The 26,449-nt window shown below is 41.3% G+C and overlaps 1 protein-coding gene across 7 annotated transcripts in view; it reads right to left on the bottom strand.

Annotated features, from left to right (window-relative positions):
• The window catches only part of CALD1 (caldesmon 1), a 216,700-nt gene that overhangs the window by 111,834 nt on the left and 78,417 nt on the right, over window positions 1-26,449 (bottom strand). For 6 of the 7 annotated variants that reach the window (XM_060776650.2, XM_067469293.1, XM_067469294.1 and 3 more), the window contains exons 2-3: window positions 26,027-26,133; window positions 1,140-1,255 (exon numbers count right to left, since the gene is read on the bottom strand). In XM_060776650.2, coding sequence (XP_060632633.2) covers window positions 1,140-1,210 — 71 coding nt within the window. In that variant the 5' untranslated portion in view covers window positions 1,211-1,255; window positions 26,027-26,133. Of the gene's footprint in view, window positions 1-1,139; window positions 1,256-2,016; window positions 2,283-26,026; window positions 26,134-26,449 lie in introns of those variants that run through there. The other variant, XM_060776649.2, reaches the window with a different exon arrangement.

Raw genomic sequence — 26,449 nt, 5'->3', positions numbered from 1 at the left:
AATCTGAAATAAGGAACACTTCCAGTCACAAACATTTTGGATAAGGGATACTCAACATGTATTAAAGAAATGGGGGAAAGTCTTTTGCCATGAAAATACAGTAAAGGCACCAGATTCCATGTGATCTTGGAAGTTGAGCAAGGTCAGCAGTGGAAGGGAGAGGACCAAGGAATACTAGGTGCTGAAGGCTGTACTTCAGAGTATAAAACAATCCTTGCATTTTTTTTTAATAAAATAAACCTTGCAAAATTAATGGGGTTTCCATGCAACTGAAAGGCATATACATATACAAACACACACACAAGAACCTTCTGCCTGGGTCTCAGGTCATGGGCAAGTGCTGGCAGCCCCTACTTTGGAAGGCTTCCTATGGATTAGGTACTCTGCTGGCACCAGATGGCAGCCCATCAGGTGCCTATCCTTGGTATAAATATTTCAGAACCCAATTTTGCTGCCCTTTCCACCAATGTAATATGAAGCAAGTAAGAGCAAGCAAGCAGTAATTCCATAGAATTCAGGCTGAAAGGACTACACTAAAATTAAAAATTATATCCACTAATAATACCTAATGCTATTTGCTGTTACAAAATATGCCATTAGAACACATTAAAAATGTTCCCAAAGAGCTTCTATTCAAACACCCTATAATTTCCTTGTAAGCTCTTCCAACACAACTGCGCCTACAAGACAGTAATTAGACACTTTAAATATGGCTATTTTCAGCTCCTCCTGCTCTCCCCTTAATAAGGCCTATAAACACCAGATTTATTTCTCTTTTCTGTATCCCCCTCCCTTTCAGTAATTCATTTGCATCATCACACTAGAGGAAAAAATCCAGTTGAAATCCAGTTTCTTCCTCCTGCAGTATTCTGGGGTTTGTAGTTTAGGGAGGAGCCTTTAGCAGTCTCATTGAACTACAATCCCCAGAATTCTGCAAATGACATTTACAATAATCAGTGCAAAATATTTCGGCAAATGACGTTTACAATAATCAGTGCAAAATATCTTGCCAGCAGAGTCTGCTAAATCACATGCCTATGATCAACCAATGGAAAACTCAAGGACAATGGCAATTTAAAATAAATTTTAAAATAAAACCATAGGCGACACTTCCAAATAAAAATGTTGGTATTTATTACCTCTCTGTTTCTTGGCGCATCTCTTCTCGTTTCTGCCTCCTGAGTTCTCTGCGACGTTCAAAGTCATCCATGGTGTATATTCAGACTTGGTGAAAGCCCCAAATCAGACTGAATTCCTAAAACAAGAAAAGGCAGACAAGGAGAATGGGAAATGAGTTAGAACTAGACAAGTCTATGAAAGGTGTCTCCAGTGAACAGGGAAACAAATTAACTCTTAAAATCAGTCCTCAAATTCAGATCTCCTAATAAAATGAATTCTCTAGAAGTAACAGAGTACTTAGATTTCCTCACGCAGAGAGTAAGATATATACAACCGATTTTGGACTCCATCTCCCTAACTGCAAATTAAGGCATTGTGCTTTAAAGCTAAACTCGAATATTTTATAAGTGCAGACGGGTGGCTTTAAAAATGACTTTCAATAATGTATTGAATTTTTTGCTAAAGGAAATCAATGCATAAATATATAATCATTAAGTGCATGCTGAGTATAAGAATGCAAAAAGTATACATATTTCTGAACATTACTTTGGTGACGGGAACTGTCAGTGAGGTCAAGTAATTCTTAACATCATGACTGTACCATTGCAGACTTACAAAAAAAAGAGGAGACTCTGCATTTAAAAAAATACTGGCAAAATATTATCTCGAACTTGGTGAGTGTTTTGCCTTGTTAGCCCCAAAACTAAAAAGAGAGATTTTGGGTGGGAGAAAGCAAAGGAAGGAGAGAATGAAAAGAGGCAGAAACTGACATTCAAAATACCACCCAGTCGAAAGCAATTTTGCAATAAATCCTCCTCTATAAAGTCAAGCTGACGTTTCTTTGGGAGGGGGCTTGATTCCTACACTGCAGAGTCCACAGTTTAAATCTGTACCTACCTTCTTCTCCTTGAGGTTTTACTCCATGAAATATTTCCTCCCCTTATAGCTTCCTTCATATGCAAGGTCTTTCGGCCTTTGGTTTATATCCTATCGAGACAAATATAGGAGAATTTCTCCTGCAGGCCCTCAGACTTTAAATGACTACCAGAAAAGGGAAAGCTGTTCTCTTTTTGTCCCTGCTTTGTTTACAGAGCTGTCAGTGGTTAGTTAAACTCTGCCTGGAATCTGGCATTTAAGGTCTGCTCCAAGATTGCTTCCTGTGCAAAACTGGAGGCCCTCGACTTCCTCTGGAATTCTAGCCCAGACTCTGCACTCTCCCTGCTGCCCCCGCCTTCCCACAAAATTTCCAGCCCTTGAGTCCAAGTTTAGGCATTGGTAGTGAAGAAAACAGTAAAAAGAAAAAGGAAATTGGGACTGCAGCACGCTGCACTGGGACAAAGACAACGGGGAATCAATTCCCTTTTATCTCTTGATTATTTATAGGTATGTATGTATGTTGTTTGCAGAGGATTGTCCCTCTGCTGTGGAATGGAGGAGGGACATACATTCAGCATTCCTTAATCGTGGAGCACAGCCCTGCAAGAAGATTGGACCAGAATACAGGCTGGGTGTTGGAAATACTCAGGAACAGAAAGTTCAGATTCTGTCATATCTGCTTTTGCATGTACCTCCATAATAAGGTCCCAGTCTAAACACAGAATTTGTTTATGCCTTATAGTTTGATGGTAATTTAATGCCATGTTTTTAATCATTTGGTGCAGAAAACCACATATGGATACACTACATCAGGGGTCCTCAAACTAAGGCCCGGGGGCCGGATACGGCCCTCCAAGGTCATTTACCCAGCCCTCGCTCAGGGTCAACCTAAGTCTGAAACTACTTGAAAGCACACAACAATCCTATCTCATCAGCCAAAAGCAGGCCCACACTTCCCTTTGAAATACTAACAAACTTATATTTGTTAAAATTGTTCTTCATTTTAATTATTGTATTGTTTTTAAGTGTTCTTTGCACTACAAATAAGATGTGTGCATAGGAATTCATTAAAAAAAAATTTCAAATTATAATCTGGCCCTCCAACAGTTTGAGGGACTGTGACCTGGCCCTCTGTTTAAAAAGTTTGAGGACCCCTGCACTACATGATCCAAAAGCAAAGGTATTGCTATCTCAGGCTGGATCTACGCTGCCCTGTATATACAACAGATAATCCCAGATTATCTGCTTTGAACTTGATTGTATGAGTCTACATCGCCAAATAATCTGGGATAAGCAGATAATCTAGAGGTGGCTCTACACAGCCCTTTAATTCGAGTGTAATCAAAAATGCAATTCCGCTCAGGTTCTAGTCTACACCCCTACCCAGAAAGTGTGTACTTTTATGGGGAGGGGTTCCACATGCCTTCCCAGAACCTTCCGGGAGGACAGGGAGACAGCCCCTACCCCTCTCCCCAAAACCCTTTAAAAGCAGGGGGGGGGGGTAAAATAACTTACCTGGCCAACATTAAAGTGCTGCCAGCCCTCTCCTGGTGTGTAGGAATGATGCACCAGGAGAAGGAGGGATTAGAAGCAAGTTTCCTCCCCTCCCCCCCCCCTTTTCTCATGGCACATCATTCCTATGTGCCAGGAGAGTGCCGGCAGCACTTTAATGGTAAGCAGGTAAGTTATTTTACTTTCCCCCCTGTTTTTAAGGGCTTTTGGCGAAATAAAGGGGGAAGTGAGAGGAGATGATAGAAACTGGCTGTTTTAAAGGTGAAGTCAGCCCTTTGTATCCAAGGATTCTGCATCCAATGACTCAACTAGGAAAAAAAATCCAGAAATCAAATGTTAATTTGGCCATTTTATATAAAGGGCATTTTATTGAAGCATAATATATAATGTGATTTAACCAGCATCCATAGATGTTGGTATCGCCGAGGGACTCAAATCCATTCCTATCAGCTATCAAGTGTTCACTGTATCTAAAAAAGTGGGATAGAAGAGAATTCATTGAAAAGGTTCCTGCCAAGTCAGATCAGTTAGAAATATTCATTTAACGTGCATCGGTTGGAAGCGAGAAGTGGGGAGCCTGCTGCCATAATGTCTACTTACATAATCACACACCCTATACATGGAATATTTTCACTCAAAATTAATGAATGCCTGAAAAGAATTCATGTGTAACCATGGAGAACTGGTCCTGCTCAACTAAACCTGTGATTTTAATGAATGTCAGCACACTATGTTCATTATATAATGTTACCAGAGCTGCACATTGGGGGAGACTGAGACCCCTTCTAAAAGGTAAAGGCTTCCCCTGACATTAAGCCTAGTTGTGTCCGACTCGGAAGGTGGTGCTCATCTCCATTTCCAGGACAAAGAGCTGGCATTTTCCATAGACACCTCTAAGGTCATGTGGCCAGGATGACTGCATGGAGCATTGTTACCTTCCTGCCAAGGCTGTGCCTATTGATCTACACACATTTGCATGTTTTCGAACTGCTGCATTGGCAGAAGCTGGGGCTAGCAACAGGAGCTCACCCCGCTCCCTGGATTTGAACCACTAACCTTTCAGTCAGCAGGTTGAGCAGCTCAGCAGTTTAACCCGCTGCACCACTAGGGGGGCATGAGACCCCTTCTTCAATGCCATATAAAATACAGATTATCTGTTTTGAAGTGGATTATATGGCAGTGTAGATTCAGATAATCCAGTTCAAAGCAGATCATGTGGATTATAATTTGATAATCTGGACTATATGGCAGTGTAGAAGGGGCCATAGTGGTAACATGAACTGTTGTCAAGCTATCTTCTAGTTAAAAATCCAGTAGCATGGGGAAAAAGTTTGCAAAGAGCACTGTGAAGGACATGGAACAAATAAGAGCAAAATACATGCTGGATACATTGATACATCGCTATCTGTGATATGCCCAGTCCATGGCTCTGTTTGGATTCATAAGGTCTCACCGGGAGGGTGCAGTTAATCACTCAAAGCTTTGTCCTGCTTACTGGATAAGTGGGTATTATTTATTTATTTATTTATTTATTTATTTAAATAATCTTTATTGAAGTATTTATTCATTTATTTACTGCCTTTTTATCCTGCTCATTTCAGCCTGAAGGCGACTCAGGGCAGTACAGACTGGCAACAATTAGATGCCCCAACATAGATACATACATTTTATATTGTAACATTTAATATTACACAATAAAAAATTCAAATAAAACCAATTAAAATTATATAGTCCACGTCTTCCAGTTCAACTCCTTCTCCATTTACATCGTCTCAGCCAGGAGTCCTCAAACTAAGGCCCGGAGGCCAGATACGGCCCTCCAAGGTCATTTACCCGCCCTCACTCAGGATCAACCTAAATCTGAAATGACTTGAAAGCATACAATAACAACAACAATCCTATCTCATCAGCCAAAAGCAGGTCTACACTTCCCATTGAAATACTAATAAGTTTATATTTGTTAAAACTGTTCTTAATTTAAATTATTGTATTGTTTTTGAGTGTTTTTTGCACTACAAATAAAATATGTGCAGTGTGCATAGGAATTCTTTTTTTTTCCAAATTATAATCCAGCCCTCCAACAGTTTGAGGGACTATGACCTGGCCCTCTGTTTAAAAAGTTTGTGGACCCCTGGTCTAAGCCATTCCAAATTTCTTATATCATCATACTGTGTTTATCTAATTACATTGCATTTCCAAACGCTTGCTCAAAGAGCCAGGTTTTTACTCTTTTCCGAAAGGTCAGGAGGGAGGGGGCCGATCTAATATCCTTGGGAAGGGAGTTCCACAGCTGAGGGGCCACCACTGAGAAGGCCCTGTCTCTCATCTCCACCAAGCGCGCCTGCGATTAAGGTGGGAATGAGAGCAGGGCCTCCCCAGACAATCTCAAATTCTTGGATGGTTCATAAGGAGAGATACGTTCAGACAGGGAAGCTGGGCCGGAACCATTTAGGGCTTTATAGGCCAAAGACAGCACTTTGAATTGTGCTCAGTAGCAAACTGGGGTGCAACAGTGGAGTTGTATGCTCCCTGAGCGCTGCTCCCATTAGTAAACTGGCTGCCGCCCGCTGGACCATTTGAAGCTTCCAAGCAGTCTTTAAAGGCAACCTCACGTAGAGGACATTGCAGTAGTCTATACAAGATAAAACATATTGCTGAAATTGCATGAATTCTTACAAGCAAACAACCACAAAGAAGATGACAAAAAGATGTTTTGAGTCTCTCTCATTCTCCCCTACATCACTCTTCCTCTGCATTTGAAAACTGAAATAAATCCCCACTTGAGCATCAGTTGTTTAAACTGGCACCCTGCAACTAAGGCATGTCAAGCATTCCTCGGCAATATCGAGAAGAATTAGAGATTCTTACTCTGCCTGAAAGGAAAACAAATAACTCTGTTTTCCATCAAAAATTGTACAGAAATACTTGGAAGTGGAAATTCATCTTGCAATGGGACAGTCATTGGCCTCGGTGTAAGTAGGGCCAAACTTTGCAGGAACTGGAAAAGAAATGGGTCAGTTCATGACACACTTTTATTCCATCATCCCACACCAGGTTAACTCCCACAGAGCCAAAAGCTGTACCCAAGTATGAAGCAACATCCAGAGTCTTGTTGGGACAAAAATTCACTGCAATAACAACAAAAAGTCACTTTTATTCAACAATAACCAAATACTTTTCCTTGAAGACATCGAAGGAAAGTTATCATTCCAGAGTCTGTTATCATTCCAAACATTCACTCACACTGACTGACTCCAACTCTCTCTTCCCATGTTATTCCTTTTATACATAAATTTCTTCATGAATATTCTTGGCACAGGTACAAAATTTTAGGAAGCAACAAACATTCTGAAAATGTGGTGGGACAACTAGAGTTTGGTGCAACTTTGAAGATGGCAGGAAATGCTTTGTCTCAGTCTCAGTGCCAATCACTTGCAACTTCCCTATGTAGACGGAGCAAGTCGTCTTTGCTACCAAACAGTTACGTTTGTAACTTTAGAACAGTTTAAAATTTTGTAATGAAACTTTGTGCAAATGATGTCTCTTAGGCCTCTCCCACACCGCCCCTATATCCCAGGATCTGATCCCAGATTATCTGCTTATCCCACATTACCTGGCAGTGGAGACTCATATAATCCAGTATAAAGCAGTTAATCTAGGGTCAGATCCTGGGATATAGAGCAGTATAGACGGGGCTTTAATGGCAAAGAACTGCTTTTTTAGATCAATATATATTAGCTATCCATTTGTCTACAAATAGTCCTTCCTTCCATGTTTGCCATCTTCCTCCCTCCCTCCCTTCCTTTTATTCATTTGTTCATTCTTACTATTTTAATTGCAAAAGCTCATAAAATTTCTTCTAGCCTTCATAAAATCCCTGTAAGGACATTGCAGCTCTACTGGAGTCCACAGACCACAAACTAAGAACTACTGAGATTGAAATCTTCCAAGAAGAAGAGCCTTGAACTTCTAACTTTCATAGGGCGTTTCCTCTTTCTCACCAGTGCACTCTGTTTATCACAGCTGCCTTCTCCAATCTAGTGCCTCCCAGATATTATAAGTATTCTGAGTGTGCATAAGTGAGACAGTCGTCCAACATATCTGAAGACCCCATGTTGATTTTAAAAGTGGCATTCATAATCCTATTCACTACCCCACAAAACCTCCATTTAAGGTTGCTCTCTTCATTGCAATTTTTCCTTTGATGTTACTTTCATGTTAGCACATCTGCAGTCCTTACTGTAAACTTGGCTATGTTTCCATATTCCTTGCAGATACAGAACTTACGCACTACATTTTAATAGGATGTGAAGCTAACATCTTCTCAAATAGAACAGCTCATTTGGGACCCCAGGTAGAATAAACATATGAAGTCATGTGAACATACAGTTTTGTTTAAAGTGTTGTAGCCTGGTCTGATTCTGAGTACTCTGAAGAGGAGGAAAGGGATGCTAGGAAAGATTCAAAGGGCCCAGAGGAGAATAGAAATGGCCTAGAAAATTTTGTTTCGGAATCTCCTGGAAGTTCCCAAGAGACTGGAGAAGGCAATATCACAGTGTTTCTCAACCTGGGGGTCGGGACCCCTGTGGGGGTCGCGAGGGGGTGCCAGAGGGGTCGCCAAGACCATCAGAAAACATAGTATTTTCTGTTGGTCATGGGGGTTCTGTGTGGAAAGTTTGGTCCAATTCTATCGTTGGTGGGGTTCACTGTGGGTGAACTATAAATCCCAACAATTACAACTCCCAAATGGCAAGGTCTATTTTCTCCAAACTTTAGCAGTGTTCACATTTGGGCATATTGAGTATTTGTGCCAAGTTTGATCCAGATCCATCACTGCTTGAGTCCACAGTTCTCTGGATGTAGGTGAACTACAACTCCAAAAACTCAATGACAACGTCCACCAGACCTTCCCAGTGTTTTCTCTTGGTCATGGGAATTCTGTGTGCCAAGTTTGATTCAATTCCATCATTGGTGGAGTTCAGAAGGCTCTCTGATTTTAGGTGAACTATAAATCCCAGCAACTCCAGCATTACCAAATGACAAAATCAATCACCGCCAACCCTACCAGTATTCAGATTTGGGCATATTGGGTATTTGTGCCAAATTTGGTACAGTGACTGAATATACATCCTGCATATCAGATATTTACATTACAATTCATAACTGTAGAATAATTACAGTTATGAAGTAGCAATGAAAATAACGTTATGGTTGGGGGTCACCACAACATGAGGACCTGTACTAAGGGGTCGCGGCATTAGGAAGGTTGAGAACCACTGCAATATCAGTTCTCATGGGATCCTGCCAGAAGTGCAGGCTGAGAGAAATGTGGGACAAATGTTTGCCTAGGTCAAGGCACTTGGAATTGAGGAGACAAAATATGCAGCAACTACAGACTCGCTTTGCCCAGAGAATTAGAGATAAAGAGAGGAAAAGCAGGTGTGCGCGAAATGATGCTATGGGAAGGATCGAGGATTTTTAAAGTGGTTCCTGCTGGTAAAATCTTTTTGAGAGCAATGCTGCATTGGGATTAAAAGCTCTCAATTTTTGGGGCCTATGTTGTTGGAATTCATGTAATCAAGGTTCCAAGTTGTTCTTTTTTCTAGTTCATCCGGGGGATAGTTTGCCTGCCTTGGATTCATGCTATCTTGTCTTTGGATATATCTGAGAATTGATTTTGGAGAATGTATTTGAATGGATTTTTGGACTCCTGGCTTTCATGGAAATAACCTTGTGAACTTTGGTTCTTTCTTTTGAATTTGCTTATCGTTATATACTCTTCTTTTAATAAACTTTTACTCACTGGATTACCTGGACAGAATGTGGTTTAGGGTGAAAAGGTGTTTCAGGGCTCTAGTGCAACATAAATACAGATTCATCCTTTTTATTTTGTTTACCTAAAGAACTTCAGAGCATGGCAGCAAATCTATTCACCATTCAGTTCCATATAGCTTTTCAAGGGCATATGTTTGAAGAGTGCCTGGAAGTAAACTGTTAGTCCAAAGCTGGTAACAGATTCTCCATGCCAGAACATTTAAAACATTCTAGGTCCAGGGAAGTAATGCTACGCCTCTATTCTGCTTTGGTTAGACCACAACTAGAATATTGTGTCCAATTCTGGGCACCACAATTCAAGAGAGATATTGGCAAGCTGGAATGTGTCCAGAGGAGGGCGACTAACATGATCAAGGGTCTGGAGAACAAGCCCTATGAGGAGCGGCTTAAGGAGCTGGGCATGTTTAGCCTGAAGAAGAGAAGGCTGAGAGGAGATATGATAGCCATGTATAAATATGTGAGAGGAAGCCACAGGGAGGAGGGAGCAAGCTTGTTTTCTGCTTCCTTGGAGACTAGGATGCGGAACAATGGCTTTAAACCACAAGAGAGGAGAATGCATCTGAACATGAGGAAGTACTTCCTGACTATGAGATCTGTTCAGCAGTGGAACTCTCTGCCTCGGAGTGTGGTGGAGGCTCCTTCTTTGGAAGCTTTTAAACAGAGGCTGGACGGCCATCTGTCAGGGGTGATTTGAATGCAATATTCCTGCTTCTTGGCAGGGGGTTGGACTGGATGGCCCATGAGGTCTCTTCCAACTCTTTGATTCTATGATTCTGTGAAAGTTTTAAAAGACAGAGATTATCCAAGGGCATGTCCTTTGCCGTTTATAATAACAATTCATAATATTTAGAAGCAGCTATATATATTTGTGTATAAGTTATGTATAAGAGCCGGTATGGGGGCCAAAATTATGGATTTTAATATGAGCTCTCGATAAGTCAGAGGTCATTCTATAGAAAAGTGAAAGCACTACCATTGCCTCAGGGCCCCAGCCACCCCTGGCCACTGCTATTTTCCTGTTCAGGCATTCAAAAAGGCAAGAAGCAGAGTGGAGGGCACTGGTGCTTCTTTTAGGTTCTCCCACAACAGACAAAACTCTAACCTTTCACCACCTGATTCAGGGATGATTCTGTTTCTAATACATTACTTACATTGACCCATGCATAAGTCAACCCAGCTTTTTATACATTTTTTACTAAAGTTTCTAGACTTATACGTGAGTATATACAGTACAATCCTCAGGAATCTGACAGTAAAATAAAATCAACAGAAAACTCTCAGGAATCGGATAGCACTATTACAGTAGTGCTATATGCAGACATCAGAGAAGAGGCATGAAGAACTCCAATAAAAGTATATTTATGTTGAGAATAGACATATTAGGCCAGAACAATCCAGATGCACGACAGTGTTCGGCTTACACCGTAAGCACAGACATCCTTCAGCTTCATTTTTCTCTACCACAAAGGAAAGAAAACATGAAACATGAGAAATATCAAATATATGGAAAGTTTTGCTTAAGACAGATTTAACTCTTCATGCTTCTGGTAGACCAGAAGCTTGAAGAGAAACTCAACTGGAAAAGCTTTAGACAATTGAAGCAGACAGCCGAGCTTTCTTCTGCAAGCAAACTGTGTATCTCATGTCTTAAGAGACAAAGTCAGGGCTTTTATGCCCCTGTCTTCAAGGAAACAAGAATGAGAAGGAACGGGGGCGGGGAGTCCAAAAGCCAATGGTCTTTTGGGGAGCCTTCGTCTTGTACTGCCCCGGAATTTGTCATTCTGATCAAAGCTTGTGTATACTGCACTTTAATGGCCTTCTCCCAATGCAGTGCTAAACTTGCTCTTGAGTTTTTAATTAAAATGCTACATAAAAGCTTTAATCACCTGTGAATGGGCCGGTTTTATGAATGCTTTTATCACTCAAATCACACTCTCCCTCTGCCTCCCCCTCTTTAATTCACATCTTGCAGTACCCTAGGCTAAACAAAACATGGAGGTCATGCACTAGAAAACTAACAAGAAGCCAGGAAATGCAGAAGGTAAAATTCCAACAGGAACATTAATTAATTCAGCTGAACTGAAAACCCTGCATGCCTTCTGGAGTATATTTTACAAGACAAACAGTGATCTTTTCAGCTACCCATTCACCCTTAAGGGGAAAAATATGTGCAAAGCAACAAGTCTACAATCTACAACCCTTCACATTTTTACATGGGGAGATGATGGATGTCAACACTCTGAAGTGAACAAATGCAGAGTTCATAAAATCACAAAGTTTGGAAGGGGCCTCTTGGGCCATCAAGTCCAGCCCTCTGCTCAGTTCAAGAACTTCGGGTAAAGCATCTCCAAAGAGTAGCTGCCCAGATTCTTTTTGAAGGCTCCATCTAAGCAATTTGTTCCATTGCCAAACCACCCTTACTGTAAAGGAGTTCCTTCTAATGTTCAATCAAAACTACTCTCCTGTAACTTCAAACCATTAGATTTGTTCTTACCCTCTGGAACAGCAGTAATGTGCTTTCCCCCTTTTCTCTCTGTGACAGCCTTTGAAGTATTTGAAAGTGGGATCTTGTCACACTTTAGTTTTGCTTTCACCAAGCTGTCCATGCCAGCTATTTCAATATTTTCTTATATGTTTTGTTTTCCATGCCACTTATCATCCTGTGCATGCATGCATAGAATAGTGCTGCAATTCATACAATGTATTGTTCAAGGCTTTCATGGCCGGAATCACTGGGTTGTTGTAATTTTTTTTGGGATGTATGGCCTTGTTCCAGAAGCATTGTCTCCTGACCTTTCACCTGCATCTATAGCAGGCATCCTCAGAGGTTGTGAAACATCGGGAGAGAATGCTTCTTGAACATGGCCATACAGCCCAAAAAACTTAAAACAACCCAATTCATACAACAACTGAGTATATAGGCCAAGTGAGCCTTGGGGCAGAGAGATAATGATTTGCCAAAAGAGATCAGGAAATCGCCCAGCGTTTTAGCCTGCAGCTAAACTTTTCCCAATCTGCCAGCCTCCAAATAATTGAACCCCTATCATTCCCAATTAACACAGCCAATAGCAAAGAAAGCAATTCTTAAATAAGTACATCAGAGGCAAAAGGAAAGGAGATGTTTGGCTCATAGTGATGGGTTAGGTAGGATGAGAAAGGGAGAAAAAGATGGGGAAAATGAAATGGGAAGTAAACAAGACTGGATTCCAGTGTCTTGGTACAACAGAAAAATAAATAAATAAATAATAAATATTAGGTGTACCCCATAGCCTCAGACCAAGAAAGAAAATTGCACTGCAATATGGGCATGATCTATCGTTTTTACTGATATCAATGAATACAGGATGAATCATGCCTGTATTGTCACTGCTGTTACTCCTGATCAGCAGCAGAAGTCCTTCAGAGATTTGCTGGCATCAGAAAGGGATGTTGGCATGACCCTCAAGAAGGTGGTATCACCCTTGCGGTCATACAGTCACCCCTGTAGATGCCAGAATGGAGTATGAGAAGCATGCTGGTCCAGTGGATCTGGGGCTGCTAAACTGCCCAGTGCAGATGAGCCCCAAGTTGATTGCATCTCCATGTGTTGTGCTAAAGATTTTTGTATGTTACAGCACAACACTAAGCATATCTACTTAGAAGGAAGTCACCTTGAGAATTTGTATAGAAAGTTGACTCCTGTCGTGGTGATAGAAGTCTGGTTAATGAGGGAAAGGGGAAGATATCCTCCTATGCAAGGTAGACATCCATATTTAAAAAATAGGGAGAGAGGAAATCTTCTCAACTGTTTGGGATTTTATCTGATTTACATGAAATAGCTCTGGAGCCTTAGAAATAATTTGTGGCTCATGGAATACTTTTCAGAATCTGAGAGATGCATTCCAAAAGCAAACCATTTTATGGAGGAAGACCAACTCAGAAAACACTCTGAAATAGGTGCTGCCAATCAAAGCAGATGTACGCATCAAAATGGACATGCTGTCACTCACTGAAGGGACACTATCTGATTTACTGCTCAAAGAACATATGGTTCTTACTTCATACTTTACCAAATGTAATAGCAGACAGGAATGAATGCAGAGATGACTAAGCACTTTAAGGGTCACTATTAAGAGCACATGTAGCCCTGCCAATGTATTAACTTTTAAAGTTTCTGCAGTTTAGTATCAACTTTGGTTCCAAGGTTATATATGGAGGAAAGGAGGATTGGAGGAAGAAGGAGGGAGGGAGGGAGAGAAGCCAATGTTGAGCCAGCTGGCAGATTAGATAAATCTATTAAAATAGTATCCTACTGAACAGAAATTTCCTCTTTCCTTTCTCTATAACCAGATGTATTGGTTCCTGGTCTCACAGAAGAGAGAGAGGGGAAGAGGATAAAAGAAAAACGCTCCTGGCATCCCATGCCTTTTTCCTCACTGTAGGTCTCCCTACCGCAAGGGTCACAGAATGTATTTCCATGGCTGGAATGATTGTAATGGTGCAAAAGCAACTTCCCATATTGGACAAGGATTATTTGGCCCTGGCATCTGTTCAATTGTAAAAACAGCTTTAAAGAAACCAAATAACTTCAAGGCTACAACAGACCACAGCACCTAGCATGCCGTAAGTCATTTAGCAAGGGGAGCTCTGTGTATGGGTTGAACATATGGTTTCATTGGAGAAGCAAGGCCTAGATCATTCAAAAAACAAATGAAGTGATAAAACTGATCTCAACAGCACCGTTCTGGTGAAGGGGTTGGGAGGAAGGTGAACATGTCTCCTTATTTTTTTAAAAATTACGCATATAAAACTAGCACATTGGAAGAAATGCTAGGCTAGACTTCACAGACATCTAAGGAAAGCTCTCCTGGATCAAAGTTCTATCTATACAAGTCTTATTTCTTCCACAATGAACAACTAGATGTCTCCAAGAAGACCAAAAGAATAATTCCAGAACGATTTACTTACTTACTTACTTACTTACTTACTTACTGTATTTATATACTGCCTTTCTCAGCCCACTGGCGACTCAAGGCAGTTTACAGGGCAAAATTCAATGCCTACAATACCATAAATACAATTAAAAAGATTAACATATAATAAAAACCATAACAACATCAATAAAAGCATAAGTCATTAGTGTCTCCTTGTTAAAAACATTGTCTGGTTCCATCGTCTAGTTGTTCCATATTCCTATGTCAGTTACCCTGCATTTGCTAACACTTGCTCAAAAAGTCACATCTTGACTTTTTTTCGAAATGTTAAAAGGGAGGGGGCTGATCTGATATCCCTAGGGAGGGCGTTCCATAGTCGAGGGGCCACCGCTCTGTCTCTCGTCCCTGCCGGATGCACTTATGATGAAGGCGAGACCAAGAGCAGGGCCTCCTCAGACGATCTTAAGGTCCTAGATGCCTTTCCCAGTGGTTCTTTGTCAGTGATTTGTATTCACAGTGCTGGCTTTGGCCTATAAAGCCCTAAATGGCCCTGGCCCAGTTTACCTGTCCGAACGCATCTCCCTTTATGAACAACTGTGATGATCTTCTGGGGAGGCTCTGCTCTTGGTCCCACCACCATCACAGGCACATTTGGCGGAGACAGGCCTTCTCAGTGATTGCCCCCCGGCTATGGAACTCCCTTTCTGGCAAGATTAAATCAGCTTCCTCCCTCCTGTCCTTCAGAAAGATGGTAAAGGTCTGGCTGTGGGACCAAGACTTTGGGGCAGTGCAATGAAGCAATAATAGGAAACCTACTCCACAGACCGGAGCCAGCATGGTGTTTTGAAATAGTTCTAAACAGCTGATTTTAAAGTAGAAATAACTGATTTTAATGTCTGTGTATATTTATAGTTATTTATGTCCTGGCATGGAATGCTTGCCATATATATGTTTTGCTCCGCCCTGAGTCCCCTTCGGGGTGAGAAGGGCAGAATATAAATGTTTCAAACAAATAAGAAATAAATATGCTAGACACACATTCACCAGGATTACATTTCTCCTTCACCAATTTGTCTAAATCCAATTTAAAGCAATTTAGTGTTGGTGTAGCTAATACCATATCTTTTGCCAGCAATTTCTCTGGCTCCCGCTAGGCAGCTTCAAGGACAGGAATTTCATTTCATCTGTTTGCCTTCTCCCCTTATTCAGACAGCTTGGGCAATCGTTACCCCCCAGGTCCTAGTTGTGAAAAGTCAGCAGCGTAAGTTTAGCTCAGTGCTGATAAAGGATTATTCTCATGATAAATACGTAAATCCTTCCTTTTCATCCTCACACAAGAATGGAAAATATCATCCTCAGGCAAGAAGGTGAAAGTTGTTTTGTACGCTTCCAAAGACTTCACACACATTTGCCAGACTGGTGGGGGTGGTTTTTTGTGCACTTTATATGATCATTGCTGCTTTGGGGCATTGACTTTTTGAAAAAAGAAGCACTGAAGGGTCATTTCCATCCTTTTGGTCAGTAAACAGAAGCTAATCCTTCTATGTTTGCTGTGTGGGCGTATTGTATGTATGTGCGTCTTTTGCTGCGCAAGAGAAATGTGAAATTGCTTTATGTGCATAAATAGCTCTTCAAAACAAACTTCAGCTAGACTTTCCTCCAAGGCCGAGCCCTCCTACAGAATTGAACCTTTGACGCAGATGATGAACTGAAAGAGGACGTCATATCTGACACGTATTAATCATAGGTATAAGAATTCACTCATTGGCTAAACACACTCAGTGGCAGAAGTAGTGGGCTGGTTTCTTGGGCAACAGTTGCACAATAGAATGACTGTAAATGCTACCACTTAACACTAATCCTAGAGAGCAAAAAACAAAGGTTGGCATCTTGTTTGTAAATTAATCATCATACAATTACACGGAGTTGAATTGTACCATTGCACAGCTTGCATTCTCAGGGAAGCAGAAACATAGCTATTCCATTGGGACCATTGCACAGGCAAACCGACCAATGTGGCAGTTGTAAATGGCCCTGATAAACAGTGAGTTGCAATGCACAACGTGTCTGTTGTGCAACATGCTGCATTGCAAAATAGCCCTCATACAAAACATATCCCAATGTACAATGTATCCTCATGCACAACATTTCTGTTCACAGTGGAGAACAGGACACTCCACTGTGTGTCATCATAATCCACTAGTGTAGTTGGGTACAGTGTTAGTGACACCGATCCATCATCATAGCTTCTGATATGGGATCATGGCCACATTTCTAAAAATAAGAAAGGAAAGCTTGGAATGTGGGCAAAATGATTATCTGAACAGGCAGCGAGTAGCATGGTTAGAAACCAGATTGAATCCAGCCATCTGGGTCGAAGGGCAACCCCACTCAAAATGGTCTATGCTTCTGCAGGCTCAATTCAGATGGCCAACAGAAGTCTCAATAGGAACTCCATCAGCAGGATATGAGTTTAATAGCTCTCTTCCATTCATTCTCTCCATCAATTAATACGGTGCTGCATAATGCCTCTTGTAGGTGATATATACATCTGTTATGGCTAGAAGGTCTTGAATGCCACTTCCTCAATGGATTTGTCTAGAACTCCTTTTAAAGCCATCTAAGGCTGGATCTACAATGCCATACAATCCAGATTATGAAAAAATCCAGATTATCTGATTTGAACTCAATTATATGAGTCTATACTGCCATATAATCCAGTTTAAAGCAGATACTCTGGATTTTATATGGCAGTGTAGATCCAGCCTAAGATGGTAATAGTTGATACTTCTTGCAGTGGTAAATTGAGAAATTTAATTGGGTGAGGAAGTGCTTCTTTTCTTGTGGTCTGTGGATTATCTGCTTTGATAATCTGGAGTATATGGCAGAGTAGAAAGAGCCCTGGAGAGTCCTAGCGGGGACATATGAATCACATTCACAAATCCTATGTGGAGGGCCTACTGCAATGATGGCAAACCTAGCTAGCAAGGGGGCAAGTAGGGCAAGTAGGGGGTGGACAGGTGGGCGATTGAACAAATGGACATGCAAGTGGGTAAGCGAGCAAATAAGGGGGCAGGCAAACAAGTGAGCGAGCAAGAGGGGGAATGGTGGGATGACAAGCAGTGGGTGGGCAATGGTGCACGTTCCAGGAGAGAGGCCGGTGCGTGGCCCTTCTGGCACATATGCCATATGTTTGCCACCACTGGCCTATTGTGTATGCTAGAGGGGGACCAAAACTCTTCAGTCCACTCCCCCACACTTTATGTAAATTAATACTCTTTTATAGTAATTCCACCCCAACCGTTTGTGTTCCCAAGCTTTCAGAGCATCATTCCTTAAAATATGAAGAAAGAGGCAAGTGGCATCTTTGCTCCACAGACCCAGTGGAGTGCAAGCCATATGGATCAAAGCTTGCTAACTGTCTAGCTTTTTCATCCACTGTAAAACAGACAGCGTACAAAGGCATTTTGCTTTGTTTTAATTTTGAACACACACACACACACTGTCTATAAGGGGATTCTCCAGCCTGACTAACAGTCAGGATTCATTAGGTCTTCTGTGATGGTTTTCTCCAGCCTGCGGATATGTGATGAATCTCAGATGTTATTCAGCTTGAATTAAATCGCACTCCGTTGACCCTGCGGTGTACACTGGAGGGGAGGAAGAGTTGAGTTTTCACTCAAGAAATCTTAAAAATGTGTCTTCAGTGTAAGACAGATGCAGAGGATAAAGGAATTCAAAGGAGATTAAAATATTTTGGCTTCCTTTAAAAGGAGCCTCTCTTCTCAGATGAACAAAACTGGACCACTTTGGGCCTTTCCTAATCCGTTTGCATATAACAATGAACTCAGCCGAATTACATTTGTGAAAAACAAAGTGGTGCTGTTGCATTTCCCTGTATTACTCAACAAAGAATGCATGCACGCACAACCAAAAACAACATCCATGGGACTATGTGGTTGCATACTATATGACTAATCCTGCCTGGAAATTGAGATGTTTAAGTAGAGAGGATTTTATCTCCTTTAAGCAAAACTTTCAAAACTAACCCCACAAAGGTTGCCTCAGTTCCTGCACCCGTTTATCACTTCTGAAATTGCTGATTACAAGCCTGTCTTGGAAGAAATAGTTGTGTCAAGGGAAAAAAGGATTAAACCTTTATCTCTAGACAAACGAATCATTGCCAAGTAAATTCTGCATTGTCTTTGTTTAATTCCTGAGTGCATAGCAGCATAGCTGAGATGAACTATAGTCAAAGACAGTTTAGATTAGTAGGTAAAAGAAAAACTGAGAGCTTCACAAGATGGGATTGTGGCAATTCTGCAAATTTAAACACAGAATTATATATTTGTTGCCCATTTGTCTCAGGGCCCATCCAGACAGTACCTATATCCCAGGAGCTTCCACAGCAAACAGGAGCGTGGCCAGATGCCATTTCCTGTAAACACCAAAGCAATTGCTACAAAAGGCAAAAAACAAGATATTTCCAGGTGTGGAAATATTGCAGTTTTGAGCCTAATATCCGCATCTTTGAATGTCTGTATGTCTGCAATAAAAAAATCATGGGATTCTCCACATATCTGCATCTTGCAGGTTTTGTTGTTGTTGTTGTTGTTGTTGTTGTTGTTGTTGTTGTTATAAACCGCTGAAGTTTCCGGTGGAAGTCCCATGGCGGCCATCTTGGGAGCCTCTAACTCTCATAACAAAGCATCAAGTCTGGACAACAGAGGCTGAAATCCTAGGACCAACAGGTCTGTATGTGGACATCTACTGAAGTCCTGCGAATTTTTGTCCCTGTTTAAAACCCATGATATAGTGCTGTCTGGAAGCGCCCTCAGTGGTACAAGAATTTGGTGCTTCTGCATTACAGTCCTTCCTGCTCATTTGTAGATTGGATTTTTGCAGGTAATTCACAGATTTGATTTAAATGTTCTCTCTAGGCCCTCCAGCATGGCTCTAGTGACAATTACACCTTGATATGGAAACCCCTTCTTTAGCTGAAATTTCTATCTTAATTTTAAGAAAAAAATGTATCTTATCTCTCTCTCTCTCTCTCTCTCTCTCTCTCTCTCTCTGTGCATGTGTGTGTGTGTGTGTGTGTGTGTTTGAATGACATGCTGTAAGCCTATGCAACTCTGGCGGCTATTTAATGGATTAGTATTGAGAAGGTCCCTATCTATCAGGTCTGGCCCAAAAAACTCAGGGTTTGGAACAACACTGACACTTACATTCACAAATGACAGGAGTCAATTTGAATTTCAAGTGAGAGTCAGTCCAGTGTAACTAGTTTGAACTTTGGATTACAACTAGAGACTAGCAAGTGTTGCCTGCCCAAAATCACTTTCAAACCTTGGTCTCCCATAATCCTATTCCAACAGCCCAGACCACAGCATCACACTGGCTCTTACCACAGCATCCTACAGGTCCTTAAAATGAGATGTAATCCTATGTTCTCCTTTGGGTACAAATCCCACTGAATACAGCAACACCAACTTCTGAATAACCATGTGCTAATAGTATGCAAATTTTATCTTGGGGTGAAGACTATCACATCCTCGAACACTTCACAGGTGAAAATCAGCATCTCTGTGTGGCCACACAACATCAGAATGTGGTCAAGATGGCAAAGTTGTTGGTGAGAAAGAACAGACAATTTAAACTACAGTAACTTGCTTTTTCCTGAGCCTTCTAGGAAGGACAAGAATAATCCCAAACTTAATTCAGTACAAAATCCTTTTTCACTTTGTCTTCTGACAAGTTTCTGAGCTCAATTCAAAATGCAGGTTACCTATAAATCCCTATATGCTTTGTGTCCAACCTATCTTTGTGACCACATCTCTTTCTACAAACTACCACAGGCACTGAAATCAACAGGGGAGGTCGATCTCTCGGTCCCACCACCATCTCAAGCATGGTTGGTGGGCACAAGAGAGAGGGCCTTCTCAGCGGTGCCCTCCCATTCTGGAATACCTTCCCAAAATAAATTAGATTAGCCCCCATGCTTCAATCCTTCCATTGCAACCTGAAAACATGGATGTTCAAACTGGCTTTTGACCTTGAGTAGACTGAATGGGCCCATATGAAGTTGACACCTGCCACTTTGTGAACTGACGGCCACTAGTTTTATCTACTGATGTTTTCAAAATTGTATTATTTTGATTTGTGACTTGCTTTATACCTATGTACCATTTTTACTTGTTGTATGTTATATATGCATCCTGGATTGCCTTTGTAAGCCGCCCGAGACCCTTCGGGAAGATAGTGGTGGGATATAAATAAAGTTTATTATTATTATAACTCATTTTGCAGCAACAAAAGGAAGCTGAGGATACAGGGGAAAAGGGAAGGGAGTGAAACTAGAACATTTTAAAAGCAGCTGAAAAAACCAGGCAACGGAAGATTAATAGGGACTGTCCCTGCCAAATCTGGACAGTTGCGGGGCATAATGTTTTGGCAGCCCACTAAAGCACAAAGCCACCAGAAGTGCTGCCAAATTTCATCAGCAATTTCATCAGCCTGGGTGGGGAAAGTGTGCAGCCTGTCAAAAGGCTCTTGGACAGGCTAATGTAACCTCCAATCTAAACACATTGCCTGTACTGGCTTTATTCCATAAAGGCTAAGACCCTTCAAACCAGAATGAAACATCCACTTCCTATAAGCATGTATGTCTTTTCTAAAAATACCATAATCAAACAATGACTAGAAGCAAGTCAGCAATGTTTCATGAAGGGTATTGATATAACTGCTGTATTTTCTGGCGTATAAAACTTCTTTTTAACCCAGGAAAAACTTCTCAAAAGTTGGGGGTTGTCTTATACACCTGGTGTCATCTTATAGGGCGGGTGCTGAAACTTCGGAGCCAGACTAGAGAATCTGTGGTCACCGCATATGGTGGGGGGAGTTCAAAAACGGCCACATGCCTGGCGTATGCAGCGACCATATGAAAGCAGCAAGGGCAGCGCTGTACAAGTACAGTAGAAGAAAATCCACTCATCAGGATTCGTGGAAAGAAGTGACTTAATGCAGTCCCGATTATGAGGTGAGGGGGTGCCTCACCGGGAAGGTGTAAGTGAAGGGCAGAGCAAGCTGTAGATGTCCGGGATGCCCGGGATATGGAAAAAAGAGATAGAGCGAGGCTGTGCCCAGAAAAACATGCCTCTTTCACCTGTCTGGCCCACCCTTGTATCCTAATACCTTACCTCCTTCTCTACCTCTCAGATCTTGCTCCTTAGGACTGCAGTGAAGCAGCGCAGGCACGCATGTGCGAAATCTGAGAGGTCGAGAAGGAGGTACAGTAACAGGAAATCAAATCTGATTTCTTAAAAAAAAAATTTGGTGTGTGTTGGAAGAAGTGTAGTCTTATATGGTGAGTATATCCCAAACTCAATATTTTAACTGGAAAAGTTGGGGGTCGTTTTATACACCCAGTCATCTTATACGCCAGAAAATACGGTACTTAAAACTTGACTTGCAATTGTTATTGGATTATCTTAAGAGGTTGTATTCAATTAGGAACGTTCTTCTGGTAGCCATTTTGAGAATGAATTCATTGTGAAAATATAGCCCATAACTAAACATTTGGCGATGATGGGAATGGGGAGGAGGAGAAGGAAATGAGAAATATCCATGAAAATAGCACAACAGGTTTCAAACACTTCCATTCAGAGCCCCTGTTTGTAAACTAACCATAGTGCCTGTCTTTTATGAACAAGCTTTAGATCCCAAATCTTCAAGTTATTCTCCATGCTGCATGCCTCACACTTATAAGATGGATTGCATTTTGCCTTAGGCTCAAATATGTACATGGTAAAGCGGCATTCCACAAAATATGTTATTGGAATTTCTGTGCCTTTTCAGCCTAACAAAACAGTTGGTGTCATAAAGCCATCCTTCATTTGGATCAGGCTCATCTTCAGAGTCAATCTGAATCAAGCTTTTGGAGTTAAGCTTAATAGCAAATGACACATGACAGCTTTCCTGTCTTCAGAAAACAGCTCCAAAAACCCCAAGTCACATAATTTCTAAAAGGCATATTTAATCGGTTTCAGGGAGTTTGCTCATATAATTAAAGAGACGTGGAGATCTTAATAATATGCCATTTGTTAGGGGATGAGAGAGAAATGTCAACCGTTCTCTTTTTTTTATTATAAAGCTAAATTTCTGGATGTGATTGACAGGCAAATAGAGCTTGTACATGAAGGCCTCTAGTACCCAGTGTGGCGGAAAAGAATGTTTGCCTTAGGAGATCTTTTGTCGGTCGGAAGGGTGATTTTCCTGAGATAAAAGGCTTGGGTTTTGCCTGTGCCAAGTGCCTAATGTAATGTTATGCTCCAAATCCAAATTTGAGACTACTTGCTGAAGGGGATGGATGACTTTTCACATTTTGCAGAAAGGGATTTGGGATTCAGTAACTCACTTTGTGCGTTATCCAGTCCAGGTTGAATTGTTGGTCAGGATCCAGACTTAACCATTCTTAGAATTTTTGTGCTGAAATCAATTGTTCAAATAAGTACGATCCAGACTTAATCATACTTAGAATTCTTGTGCTGAAATCAATTGTCCAAATACCATACAGGGTCAAATAGACAAATATAGCTCTGAAACTCACTTGTTGCTCTTGCAGCAGAGATATTGGTGTGCCCATTATAAACACAGATGCTTCAAGAGACTTTTCTAAGTAAAACAGATACCTGGAAATGCGAAAAATGACACTGGTCTTCAAATACCCGAAGACCTGAGATGCAGAGGTGAAATAAATGTTCTGTGTTGCTGTTCTGGTACAGCCGCACCAGGAGCTCCATCTTATCTTGCTATTTGTTGATTACTGCATGTATTTTAAAGTTCTATGCCTTTGCAGTTAGATGGCTTTCCTTACTTTGCAGTTATTGGGTCAATTGCTTGTCAATTATCATTAGGTTCCCTAGTCCCGCCCCCTTTTGGGCTTTGGAAGGGAAGTGAGCCATTTTGTTAGTTAGTCTCAGCCAGGTTAGCTTTTGTATAGGATGTGTGTAACTCCCCCTGAACAAAGGCTTCAAGCTTTAAGAATTACCAGGGTTACAGAAATTCCAACAAAAATAGAAAGCAAAGAAATCCAGAGGAGAACAGCTTTAAGAGTCTCCTAAGAACTCCAGGGAAGCATTCCCACAGCTTTGGGAATTTCCAGGAAAACAGCCTTAAAGACTAAAGAACTCCAGCTGGAGAATATCCACTGCCTTGCTGGTAGGTCCACTCGGCGTCCGAGAAGCAGTTCAGCCTGGTAGCGGAACACACATCAGTGAGGGTTGGATTTCAGTTAGCCTGGGAGAAGTTAAAAGGGTTTTTTTTTCCTTTAAAGAAAACGTTATTGAAGATAGTGCCTGTCCCCTGTGGACAAGATTGAGAGAACCAATACCTTGTCAAGAAAGCTTTGAAGTTCCTGTTTGGTTTCATTAATAAAAGGCTTTGTTGTACTTATCTAGCCATCTGAAGATTCTTTTGTAGTGGAAACCTCTGAGAACTTCTCCTTAGGCCCCTGGCTTCCCACTGGGCAAAGGTTACACATCCTATTTTCAAAGTCAACTAACTAAGGGCCCAGCGGCGACAGAACAGTTGCCACAAATGCCAAGACTGGAGACAATGGATGGAAATTTTAGGGAAGATTTCAGCTAAACCAAAGGTACATATCCCTCCTGCAACATTTCAGAGGCATAGAAGCTTAGAATATACCAGGTTAGGGAAAGAAAATGTTGCAAGGCACCTAGGCACTATTAATCCCAGAAAAAAATGGTTTCCTCCATCCTGAGTAATGTTGTTTCATTTCTGAGTAATGGAGACTCAATCATGGTGTTTTCTTGGCAAAATATGTTCTGAGGGGAGTTGCCTTCATCTGAGGCTGAGAGAGTGTGACTTCCCAAAGGCCATCCATTGTGTTTCCATGGCTGAACAGGAGCCCTGGTACCAGGCCAACATTCAAACACTATACCATGCTGGTTCATTTCCTCTATCCAAGTTATTTCTTTTTCCTTAGCCTAAAACAGTACAAGAACCCACAAAAACATAGTAAAACTGCCCCTCAAGTGTTGGGTTTCATCTCTAGATTGCAAAAGCCTCTTGCGTCATCAAGTCTCCAGTCCTCAATGAGGAGCTAGACTAGAGATAAGATTAGAGTGAGGGATTCCTCCCCCCCCCACACACACACACATTCCTATGCATGCTTTCTTTCGCAAAAGGGCTTTGTTTTTGCTCTTCCTCCATGCTACTATTTCCTCCCCCTTTGAAGAAGTAGCAATCGAATCTCTGTGAGCTAACATCCTTTTTATTGCCCTGGACTTGGCTGTGCAGCCATCCTCCTTTGTCCTTTTTCTTCTTTCCAGTGAAGATGCATTTTGCCTCTCTCTCTCTAGGCAAACTGTAGATGCATGGATATTTTGACTTTTTATCTTTTTACCTTTCTTAGAAGATGAGATTTAGTATGCTAGTTTGCTCCAAGCCTTTTTTCTATAGAATGTATTTCTTTTCTTCAAAAAATTTTTTGAACCAAAAGTTCTGGCTCTGCAGTCCTGTGCCATTCTGATGAATGAAAGATTATCCTAGCTCACCACATGTTAGTGGTGTGGTGTAGCTAGCTAGCTGTGGCACAGCTAGTTAGCAACCAGCTGCATTAAATCACTACTGACGGAGAGGTCATAAGTTTGAAGCCAACCTGGGTCAGAGTAAGCTCCCAACCATTAATAGTTTAGCTATTAATGGTTGCAAAAGATGGTTGCATTTCTCAATTTGGGTACCGCATTATGCAGGGAGGCTAATTTAACTAATTTACAACACTATAAAACCAGAAGAATGAGGAAGTACTCCATCAAAGGACCTGGTGTCACAAGTAAACAGTGAAGCAGCAGCTCCCCCTGTGGCCAGAAACAAGCATATCCTCATGAAGCCGGAAACGCTGGAATGTTAAATTGCCTCTATGTCTGTCTATATATGTTGTATGTCTAAATGGAATTGAATGTTTGCCATGTATATGTGCATTGTAATCCGCCCTGAGTTCCCTGCAGGGTGAGAAGGGCAGAATATAAATACTGTAAATAAATAAATAAATTTCTGCTGGTTATGAAGTTTACTTCTAGTACTCTGTTATATTTATGGTGTGATCGCCCCAATTGAGGGTTATTTTGAGCCTAACAGCTCAGATTCCCCAATAGCAACCACAGAATAACATTTTGAATATTAATTTTCTTTAAATCTGAAAGTAGGGAAGGTGGAAGGTAAAAGGAAGAGGGGCCGACCAAGGGCAAGATGGATGGATGGCATCCTTGAAGTGACTGGACTGACCTTGAAGGAGCTGGGGGTGGTGACGGCCGACAGGGAGCTCTGGTGTGGGCTGGTCCATGAGGTCACAAAGAGTCGGAGACGACTGAACAAATGAACAACAACAGGGAAATTTTTAGAGGAAACAGGTCTTGGGTGAGATTTTCCTCAAATGATCTTCTAACTCATGTGAGAAGTTATCCAGGGCAGGAGGAAATATGGATTTCATTGATGCAGTTGGTGGGCTTGTCATCTTCTCATTAAGTGAATTGTTAACCCACTAGAAGCTACGCAACAGCAACAACATTAAGTAGAACAGGCAGAAGCTCACAAAATTTAAAATTCTCTAAAGCAAGGATACAAGACAATGGTTTGAAACATCCATTCTACGTGTTTCAAGTCCATGAATGGGGGTTCCTGGAAAACAGCGATATTGCAACAGCATAGTAGTAAAGATTTCAAAAGATGGTCATTTCAGTCATACTTACACAGACCCAGCCGGACGGACACTTCAAAGCCTGTGAGTCACGTGCCGAAGGGCAAAGGCTGCAATTAATTTGGAGCGATGGTTTCAAACACCTTGTCTAGACAATCTCTGTGGAGAGAGCAGAATTCAAATGTTAAAGAGTACAGGCCACTCAGAATTCCTTTGTATTGATGCATAGCATCAAAGAAAAGAAAGTATAAGCACTCCCTTGTGCAATCTTGGTTCAAGAGGGAGTTACACAGACTATCCTATGCAGCTTCAGTGAACTTACAATGCTGATGATATCAGGACAAATAAGGAATCAACTATAGTTGCTCACATTCAACTGATTTAAAAACCCTAAAGTTACACACAGTCCAAGCCTTGAACTGGTTCCTCAGGTATTTCTATTGACGCTGCACAGTGAAACCAGTTTATTTTAATC

Source organism: Anolis sagrei, chromosome 5 (genome assembly GCF_037176765.1).
Source record: "Anolis sagrei isolate rAnoSag1 chromosome 5, rAnoSag1.mat, whole genome shotgun sequence".
Classification (NCBI taxonomy): Eukaryota; Metazoa; Chordata; class Lepidosauria; order Squamata; family Dactyloidae; genus Anolis; species Anolis sagrei.
This window is presented reverse-complemented; position numbering and strand designations above follow the sequence as displayed.